Genomic DNA, 10,910 nt, shown 5'->3' with positions numbered 1-10,910 from the left:
TATACGGTAGTTTTATACAACCTATCATCGAGCTCCCAATAAGTACGTGAAATGAGGCTTCGACAGATAAAAAGCTTAGTTAGCAAAGATAAATGTTTTGACTGATTGCATCTTTGAGTTGTAACTTGGGTCTCCAGATAGTATGGTACATCCAACAGGGATCTCGGAATTCTTGAGTCATCTAGTTAGGGTTTCGAATACCTCCGATTACTCGTGAGAGCCCCCAAAAGTATTCCATCCAAATATGAATTCTGAGCCATCCAAAAAATATCATCCTAACCTTTAAAAAGGACGGGGAGAAAAGACTCATCACAAACCAGGTTTGAAATTTGAACTATCACAGCGGAGATTTTGCTTAGTGGTGAAAAAAAATCTTTCCCCGACAAAGGATTATGATGACGTTTGGAAATTGTGCACGTCCGACGGAGTAGTACGCCAGTTTCTCTAGGATACTACTCTAACTGCTCTCGTATGTGTCAAAAGATATTCCAAGAACTAAATGCTACGAGACATTAGAGCAGGAGATCGTAACCCCGAGTTTTACTCGAGACCGTTACCGTGCTAGTTGAAGAGCCATTCAGAGCCTTTCTGGCTTTGTATAAAGTGAGACTGAGGTAGTCCATACAACGTTTTCCTTGATCCATCTTCTCTCCCCTCCTGCTTTGCACCTGCAACTGCCACCAAAACCCTAGCCTTATCGCCTGCATCCTCCGGGCGTCATGAGTCGTAAGAAGATTGATAGGGTGGAAGTTCCGCCGCTGGCATCGCCAAAGCCATGATTCCGTCGTGAGCGGAGTCCGACATTTTGGAGGAGATCCTAGTCCGGGAAGAGCATGATGAGATCATTCCTTCGCGCGCCTTAATCGCCTATGCACCGGAGAAGGGTCAAGTGATCCCCAAGCCATACACCACATGTACTGTAGCATTTATTGATTTCTTGTGTTGTAGCTTATGTTTCCCTCCTTCTAGCTTCTTCCTCTATGTGCTCAGCTTTTACGGTATCAAGCCCATCCATCTTAACTCCAACTTCATCATCATGCTCAGCATCTTCACACACCTATATGAGGCCTACGTGGGCATGCGCCCCTCGGTTGACCTCTTCTGATACTTCTACCTCCTGAAGAGGTTTTCGGGTAGGGGTGCCGGTGGCACCAAATTCCGCCTCTGGGAAGGGATGTTGGCGGAGTACATCAGCTTCTCCGCTAAGAGTTTCTAGTCGGGGTGGCATAAAATGTGGTTCTATTGCCAGCCACCCCCACCCGAAATCACATACCGAGGTCTCGCACCGCCTTGCAAGGTTGGTGTGGATGGAGGTGCCAAAGTCCAACACTATCACTCAGGCCCTCGTCCCTCGAGATTCTAGATCTGAAAGAGCAGGGGTTGACTGCATGGGACATCACCGAGGACTTCATCAAGTGCTGCCTATGTCCCTTGAAGTCAAGGATTTTCGATGCTTTAGAGTTCACGGCTGGAGAGGACCCAGCCTGAGAAGTTGAGACAAGTACCAACCTATCTCGAATAGTTATCGGAGGTACTATGGGCATATCTTTGACGAGTTGTTCTTGTCTGCAAATCTCTCCTCGGAGGGGTTGAAGCAGAGGACCAAGTTTCTCTTCGATACAGCCCCCGAGTCCAACCACGAGAATGTTCTAATCCCCATCATAGAGATAGAGGCCGACATTTGTGGCGGGATCTTGTTGGTATGACTTGTTAGATTTCTTCTTTTCTTCTTCTTTCCGATTAGTCTTGATCTAGGGTGGTGGTCGGCACGAATCATGAAGCGACTGGGTAGCGGGTGGCCCAACTTAGAGGTCGAGAACGCTGGCGCTCGAGACGAGGACTTGAACGAGGTTGAATTCGTGGGAACCGCAGGCCTTGACGGAAGCGGAGGTGGTGAAATTACATCATCAGCCTCATCCTCTGTTAGCAGTGACATGCTGGATGAGGATGAGGACTCAGCAGGCGGTGGCTCACAGGTCAGTGATCCTATGTTGTCGTTAGCTCTTATGCCTGACCATGTGCTTCTAGCCCCGGCTACAGCTCACGTGCCTCTAGCCCCTCAACACGCACCACTGGTAAGTTCAGGCTCCTCACCAAACCCTTGTAGCCACGGTTAATCCTTCTATTATATGTCATAGAGGATGAGAGGTGAGCCCACTGTGAGTAAGTTGTAGTTTTTTGCAATATGTGTCAAAATAGTTGTAAGTTTTTTAAATGGGCACCAGAAGTTGTAGTTTTTTGCAACATATGTCAAAATAGTTGTAGGTTTTTGAAATTTACTCATTAATTTGACGTGTGGATAGGTGCGAGACCAGGATCGTGGAAAGGAGGTCATTGGCGCGAGCACTTCAACCATAGCAACCCTGTCCGCGCCAGAAGTTGTAGTTGAGGTGGACGCCCCTCAGAAGACGTCCAGGAGAGCAGCCCCCTCCTTGTCCCATTGAAGACATCCCGAGGCTTGAAGAAGCCCATGTATGGTTGATAATATTGACGCATTCCTTACATTCTCGGGAACTGAAGGCTTATCTAGCCCTTAAGTATGGTTTTGGTAATTAATGATAATGTCTGTGGATATTGCAAATTATTTATATATGTTCCATAGGTGATGCATAGTTTATAAAGCATGGATTCATTGAGTAATGTCATGTGATCAAGAGATATGTACCAAGATGAACAAGCTCTAGGTGATGCTCATGAGATAAAGAAGAAACTCAGGAAGATTGATGATAAACGTGAAGGTTAAGTCACTTGTCGAGATTAAGTGACTAAAGGTATGAGATTGTCAATTAGGTTGTATGGACTAACCCATGTGCTATGTGCTTGAGAGTGAGTGGGGTTAGGTTCCATATGAAGATTGATAATAAGAGTGAATGCTATGTTACTTGTAAAAATCAAGTGACTTAAGGTATAAAGTTATCAATTAAGTTTATGAACTAACACATGTACTTTGTGCTTGAGAGTAAATTATGGTTAGGTTTCATAACAAGGTGTCAGATCATGTGATGAAATATTGGTTTGATTGATGAAATTGGCAGAGCAACGTATTTAGCATAATGACATTTGGTTTATGTTCATGAGTTGCTAAGATATGCTGGATAGCATAGTTGGTTTGATGCATTATCATTAGTTTGGTATGCTTATGTTAGTGTGTTGGTTTTGCTTCGAGTTTGCGTGAACTGATCTTGAGTTAAGTCAGGAAGGATTTGTGCTCGTATTTGATTGTTGTTTGATTCATGTGCAGGTGTTGCTCGAAGGTGAACGTGGTCGATGACGGATCTATGAACTAAGTTCAAGGAGGAATTGAGGTTCGGCGACTAGGTTCAGGAGGAACTGAGGTCGTGGTGATCGAGGATGTATTTAGCATAATGACATTTAGTTGATGTTCATGAGTTGCTAAGATATGCTTGAATAGCATAGTTGGTTTGATGCGTTATCATTAGTTTGGTATGCTTTTGTTAGCGTGTTGGTTTTGCTTGGAGTTTGGGTGGTGTTGTGTGAACTAATCTTGAGTCAAGTCAGGAAGGACTTGTGCCCGTACTCGATTGTTGTTTGATTTATGTGCAGGTGTTGCTCGAAGGCGAACGTGGTTGATGACGGATCGATGAACTAAGTTCAGGGAGGAACTAAGGTTCGGCGACTAAGTTTAGGAAGAACTGATGTTGTGGTGATCGAGGATGTCATGCGGGATGCTCGAGCTGAGAGAACAATGCATATGGAGACAAGGTTTTGCGATAGACGCAGGAGGCAATTTAATCATGAGAGGACGTGAAGACTAATTCATGCTGAAGTCGGAGCAGGCACGAGGGAGTCGTGTGGTGGCCGGACTTGAGACAAGAGTTAGTATCAGAGACGTACTCTGAGTTTATTATGTATATGCATGTATGTATGGGAGATGTGCATGCATGATTACGTAAGAGTTGTTGACTAATTAGCTTAATTAGTGGAAGTTGTTTATCCTCTTGTGATTAGAGGAGGATAGAGACTGGATTGAATACGACAGGGAGTTGTAGTTCGATTTGGTCACGTTTGTGCGTATGGCTACCCTATAAATAGAGAGGTCTGTTGTATTGGGTAGCAAAGAGCGCAGAAGAAAGGGTGCAGAATGTAGCAGAGAGATAGAGAAACTCGAGAGAGAGCTGTTTTGGGATTTCATGAAAATTCTTGTTGAATGCTTTGGAGAGGCATCTTGTAAACTCATTTATGCAATGAAAATCAAGTTTCATAAGTTGATGAGTTGCTTATTCGGAATTTTCTCTCTGTTTTACATTCTGCATGCTTGGTTTTGGTTTTCAGTTAATTTCATATGTTTATGAACTTTCATCTTGGTTTAATCCATCCAAAACGTTACTAGAATTTCTAGTGTTTGATCTGAGAAAATTTCGAGTGGATTTGGTTTGTTCTCGAGTAGCTTTTTGTCAACTCGACTAAGTTTTGATCTACTCGATACTGGTTGACACAGTCTGCTTCGACTAGAAATAATTTTTTATCCACATATCCGATTTAGTTTCTTATTTGAATCTAGTTTCCGCTGATCAAATTTGAGAGCAATCCGATCAGCAGATCTTTCTCTACATCATTTTTACTAGAGCTTGTGCAATTTATTTCGAGCAGAATACCATGTTTAATCGAGTTTTGATTTAGGTGAGTTAATCTTTGAATTTGGTTTCCGTAATTATTCACCCCCCTCTAATTGAGTATTTTATGCATATTCGATCCTACAGAAGGTATAAGTTGAATTGAGATAATAAATATACCAAGTTGGAAGAGTAAGATCAAGACAAGATTAGTGACAACTGTGAGGAACGATGACGTTAAGAGGGGGAGTGAATTAGGACACTTAAGTACCTAAACTAAATTGGCTCAAAAAACTTCACAAGATAAACCTATCTCAATTTCTATCTAAATATGATCTAGATTTATCTAGTGTGTTTACTCCACCACTCAAAAGGATTGTAACATACTCTAGCAAGGTAAATTGCAAGTATGTAAATATGAAAATGTAAATAGGATAGAGAGACAAACTCGGCATAAGAGATTTTTATCCCGTGGTATCGATGACATGAATGCTACCCCTAGTTCATGTTGGAGCTCCATAAAGAATATACTTCCGATTGGCACTTTGTCATGACTCTTGAGCCATCAAACCACCAAAGCAAGGTTTCAAACTCTAGTGTGCCTTCAAATCTATCATCGGACCTTTCGGTGAGTTATCTTTAGCCATCCGAGCCTTTGCAGCCTCTCTGTGTAAAATACTCCGGTGCATTCATGTTCAGAGCACGGGACCTTCTAGTGGGTTGTTCTGTATTCTTCAACACTTGCAGTCGCCTCTGTGAGAAATGCTCTTATGCTATACTCTAGTGTGCACAAACCAAGCACCAGACCATCCGGTGGGTTGATCTTCAGTCTTCTGCATTTGCATTCTACTCTACAAGAAATGCTCCGATGTTACCTTGTGCAGATCACCGGACTATCCGGTGAGGTCCTCAGCTTTCTTCCCCTCTGTCAAAAATACTCTGGTGAGTTCGACAAACAGAGCACCAAACCTTCCAGTGAAGTCATCAGCATTCACTTTTACTCTTGACAAAATACTCCGGTGAGTTCATGTCCTATTCACCAGACTATCCGGTGAGGCTATCAGTCTCTGTGCACAATGCCCCAGTGAGTGCAAACTCCTCTGCACCGGACCTTTCGGTGGGGCAAATCTTCCTGGGATCTTTTCAATTCAATCAAACTTTGTTTTGACTGCGGTGACTTCTTGATATATTGTATCTATGAGACCTACTAACATATATTCTTACAAACATGTTAGTCCCAATGACTATATTATCATTAATCACCAAAATCTTAATTGTGGCCTAATAGGGCTATTTTTGCTACAACAACTTATATGCTTGACACTTGCGGTTTATGACTTGTGGTGAACCAAATAAAGATAACACGAAGAGTTAAGTCTCCTGTGCTTGGTGCGTGGGAAGCTATCAATAGAGCTTCATTAAGCTTCCAGAGATCGAGTGAAGATCATAATGGAAAATGAGGATGAACTCGTTCTCAAGCTCAAATGAAGAATTGATGACAAGCTATGAGAAAGGTCGAGGCTTGAATGATGTGTTCTTCAAGTTAGAATGGGATTGCTCAATGTAAAGGTATAACTAGTATATGCTTTTTAGTTTTGCCAGTCTCAAGGAATTTGATGGGAGATCGGGTTATAGGATTGATAGCCATACTATCAAGAGGGGCTGCCGAAAGCGTTGAAAGTGTTTGTGTTCAAACCATGTGCTTAGTGTGGGATGTGTTTGTGTTGAGAGTTCGCTTTAGGAGTTCAGAGTATCTAAAAAGTGTTTTAGATTCAACCATTTGTTGTTGATAGCCTTGGAGGTAAAAAGTGGTTGTAGCCATGTATTAGTGGTGTTTGATATTGCTCCAAGTGATATCTAATTTGATCTTGGAGGATTAAACTTTATACAATAGGTGGAAGTGTCCGAATCGACTTTCGGAGTGTTCATAGTTTTGATCCAATGATGTTGAGATCATGAATTCAGTAGGATATATATCCCTCTGAATAAGCTTTCCATAGAGTCCGAGATCATCGAAATCGGATATTACGGTTAAAAGTTATCGATGTTTTTCAAAGTGTTAGCTATGTCGATCAGATGTTCCGATCCATCAGAACATCCAATTTTAAGAAACTCGATGTTCTCTATTTGGAGTTAGTTTTGGATCAGATGTTCCAATCCATACATCGAATATTCCGATGTGTTATTTTTCTAGATCTAACCGTTGGAATTCGAAGGATCGGATGTTCCAATCTGGGGATCAGATGTTCTGATCAATATAGAATCTGTCTAACGGCTAGATTTGGAGTTGGGGTATCAATACCCCTTTGCCTCCTTGCGTCTAGGCAAGTCTTGGGGGAGGGGGGTTGAAAGTGTTTTTCTGGAGCTACCAAAGGCTTGAGAGGTGTTGGAACTTGGTGTTCCACCTCGTGTGCTCCTCTTCTCTCTTTAGGATTGCTTTGTGATATTCAAGACATCTATGACTTAGTGAGTAGAGAGAGATGTGTGAGTGGTGTGGTGCTTTGGTAATGTGAAATCATGAAAAATTAGTTTGAAAAATGAAATTGGGAGAGCAAAGTGATTTAGTATAATGACATTATGATTATGTTCATGAGTTTCTAAGATGCTACTTAGATATGCTTGGATAGCATAAATGGTTTGATGCGCTATCATAAGTTGGGTATGCTTATGTCAGCTTGTTGTTTTTGCTTGGAGGTTGCGTAGTGTTGCGTGACATGATCTTGAGTTAAACCGAGAAGGACTTGTGATCGTACTAATTTGATTTATATGCATGTGTTGTTCGAAAGCGAACGTGGTCAATGACGAATCAGCAAACTTGGTTTTGGGAGGAGCTGAGGTTCGGTAACTAGGTTCAGGAGGAACAAAGGTTATGGTGATCGAGGATGTCATGCGGGACGTCTGAGCTGAGAGAACAATGTATATGGAGACAAGGTTTCGCGATGGACGCATGAGGTGATCTGATCGTGAGAGGACATGAAGACTAATTCGTGTTTAAGTCGGAGCAGGCACAAGGAAGTCATGTAGTGGCTGGACTTGAGACTAGAGTTAGTGTCAGAGATGGACTCTGTGTTGGTTACGTACATGCATGTGAGATGTTGCATGCATGATTATGTGAGAGTTATTGGTTAATTAGCTTAATTAGCAGAAGTTGTTTATCCTCTTGTGATTGAGGATGATAGAGACCAAGTTGAATAAGACTCCTATTTGTAGTATGATTCGGTCACGTTTATGCGTGTGGCTATCTAATAAATAGAGAGGTTTGTTATATTAGGTAGACAATACAGTAGAGAGAAAGATAGAGAAACCCTATAGATGGTTAGTTTAGGATTTTATGAAAATTCTTATTGGATGCTCTGGAGAGACATCTTGTAAACTCATCTATACAATGAAAATCAAGTTTCATAAGTCGATGAGTTACTGATTCAGAATTTTCTCTCTGTTCCATATTCTGTGTGCTTGGTTTTTGTTTTTGATTAATTTAGTGTTTTTAGTGAGTTTTCATCTTGGTTTAATACATCCAAAATCTTGCTAGAATATCTATTGTTTGATTTGAGAAAATTTCAAGTGGCTTTAGTTTGATCTCTAGTAGTTTTTTGGTCAACTCAACTAGGTTGATCTAGTTGATTCTGGTTAATATATAGTTTATTCTTGTTGGAATACCATTGACTTTATTCTTATTGAAATAGTTTCGTATTTGAATCTAGTTTCTGTTGTCCAAATTTGAGGACAATCGGACAAACGGATCTTTCTCTACATCATTTTTATTAGAACTTGTACAATCTATTTTGAGTGGAATACTGAGTTTAAATCGACTTCCAATTTTGATGAGTTAATCTTTGACTTTGGTTTCCGCAATCATTCATCCCTCTCTGATTGGGTATTTTGCGTATATTCGATCCTATAATTGGTATCAGAGGCTTAATCCTTTCTAATTGATCTTAATCGATAATTAGAAATATGCCTTCATATCAGTATTCCACAAACATTATGTTTTCCATCGAGTTGATTTTTAGTTCTGAAAAGCAAAGATGGTGGTCCACATACAAGCATAGGGCTTTGCAATTTGGAAAAAGGTCTATAAGCCATATGTGGTTCTGGAGAACAATGAACTGGCGGCACATAACATAATAGCCGTCGAGGCAAATAGCAAGGTAAAAAACTTGATCATCCAAGTCTTGGGAAGAAGCGACTTCGGCTGAGTGCTATATCTCAAATTGGTGTATGAGGTATGGGAAGAAGCACTATGTGGTTAGTTGTGTATGAGAAAGATTTAGCACCAATCTCAACTCGTTTCTCTAAAGCATTACACTATATAGTTGGCGCATTACTTGCGTGTGTTTGAGCACTCAACGTTGATCATGCGCAAGTTAGGGAGTTTGTTACTCTTGAAGACCATCGTGTCCTAAATGGCTCGGTGGTGGATTGCTAGCGATCTCCACAACTAAAGATTGTGAGCAGACCTGAAAGTGGTTGCAGAACTCACCATCTTCAGAGTAGAGGAAGAGTTGGTCATAGTGGAGACGAGAAGTGCATGTGTAAAATCTCATGAGGAAAAGGGTTGAAAGAAATCCGACTCAAGTGTGATCGAGCTTCCTCAACGAAGACGTAGGATATTGGTGGATATCTAAACTTTGGTAACAAATCATCTGTCTCTGTATTTTATTACTCTTGTGCAGTATATTGACTTAATTGCATGTATGCTTATTTGTATGTGAATTGAGTTAATTTCGTGAGATTCAATCTAACTATTTCTAAATATATAGGAATATTCGATGAACAGTTCAGAACATTCGATGAATAGTGTCAGACCTTCCGATTAGAGTTTCTTGCATATCTTGGTAGCTTTGAATAATATTTGTCAACCTAGGATTGTAATATTCAAATTTGTTTATGGTGATTTTGCACTACTTGAGCTTAGCATATTTAGTTTTTTTACTTATGAAAAGTCAGTTAATTTATTTTTGCTGCAAGTTTAGACCAACTATTGAACAAGGGGTTAAAGTTTTTAGAACTTATATTCACCCTCCACTAGGCGACATCATTGTCCTTCTAGGAACGAGGCTTTTAGCTTCCTTCTCACAAGTTGCTTGGAGCACCAATGCCAACTCCCGAGCCGCACGCCTCACAACCTTGGATCTAGAAAGTCTAACCTTCCGAGGGACGGGGGGACGAGTCGTGGAACCATATCCCTAGGTTGTCGAGTTTGCTTTTCGGATGCTTTGGTCATGGTTACGATGAAAGCTTCTCATTCACCTTGGTCCTTGAGATATTGATCTCCTTATCGGGTTGGTGCTGAACCACCATGTTGAGACTCTACTTGTCGCAGCAGAGGACCACCTTGGGGCAACCCCGGATGGTGATGACTCCCACAGGTCTTGGGATCTTCACATACTGGTAGGCGTAGTGCACGACATCCATGAACTTGGCTAGGATTGGTCGTCCTAAGATGGCATTGTACACAATCTCGGAATTGACCAAATTGAGCAGAATCTTCTTTGTCCAGAAGTTATCATGCCTCGCAAAGGTGATGGGAAGCAATATATGGCCGATAGGCATGGACGAAGATCCGAGCACTATGTCGTAGAAGGTTTGAGTAACCAGCTTGATGGCAGATTGGGAGATCTGCATTGCATCAAGTGCACCTGAGAAGAGGATGTTCAGAGAACTTCCTCCACTAATGAGCACTCGAAAAATCATGCAGTTGTTGATCGTAGGCTTTACCATTATCGAGAAGTGGCCTGGCCGTACGAAGTTCTTTGGCCAGTTGTCTTGGCCGAAAGAGATTTTGAAATTCGACCACTTGACGGGTTGGCTACTCTTGGGGATGACTGGTAAGACTTCCTGGACCACCATCTTGTACTGTCATTTGGACTCAAAGGATATGAAGTTGTCGAACATGTGGGCCGTCGGTCAGGTAAAAGTCGCACCAGGACTTGCCAGAGTGATCTGAGTCAATTTTTTTGTTAAATAACAATCGCTTGACATGTTGGTTAAGCATAACTCAAAAATCAATATTATGGGAAATGACTATCAATATAGTTGTAGCGTATATCATTACAGGTGCAAAGGTTAGATATAATTGCTCGTATGATGATATTTCAGAGGTAATTGCTCGTGTCACTAGGTTTTCTTAGTACCCTAGATATCTTCACACATCCTTTATATGTTATCAAAATCGCAACATCATTTTCTTTGAACTAAAAAATATCAACATCATGAGATAGAGATTTTGGTATCAATTGAGGGTTGTGTTGTAAATGCTTTGATTGTATGCCTTTTGGGGCCACCGCATGCTCCATATGCACACATAATTCATTATGATTATTGTAAAGTTTA

General features: G+C 41.2%; 1 protein-coding gene across 1 annotated transcript; it reads right to left on the bottom strand.

Moving 5' to 3' along the window:
* Positions 1-9,887: 9,887 nt before the first annotated feature.
* Positions 9,888-10,298, bottom strand: LOC133927593 (uncharacterized). Its single transcript, XM_062374053.1, has one exon. It carries the CDS (start codon positions 10,296-10,298, stop codon positions 9,888-9,890), a length of 411 nt encoding a protein of 136 aa, XP_062230037.1.
* Positions 10,299-10,910: the final 612 nt, after the last annotated feature.

This window comes from Phragmites australis, chromosome 8 (genome assembly GCF_958298935.1).
Source record: "Phragmites australis chromosome 8, lpPhrAust1.1, whole genome shotgun sequence".
Lineage (NCBI taxonomy): Eukaryota > Viridiplantae > Streptophyta > Magnoliopsida > Poales > Poaceae > Phragmites > Phragmites australis.
This window is presented reverse-complemented; position numbering and strand designations above follow the sequence as displayed.

Excerpts from the sequence above, each read along its gene's own strand:
- LOC133927593 (XM_062374053.1), bottom strand. The coding sequence starts at position 10,298 with ATGGTAAAGCCTACGATCAACAACTGCATGATTTTTCGAGTGCTCATT.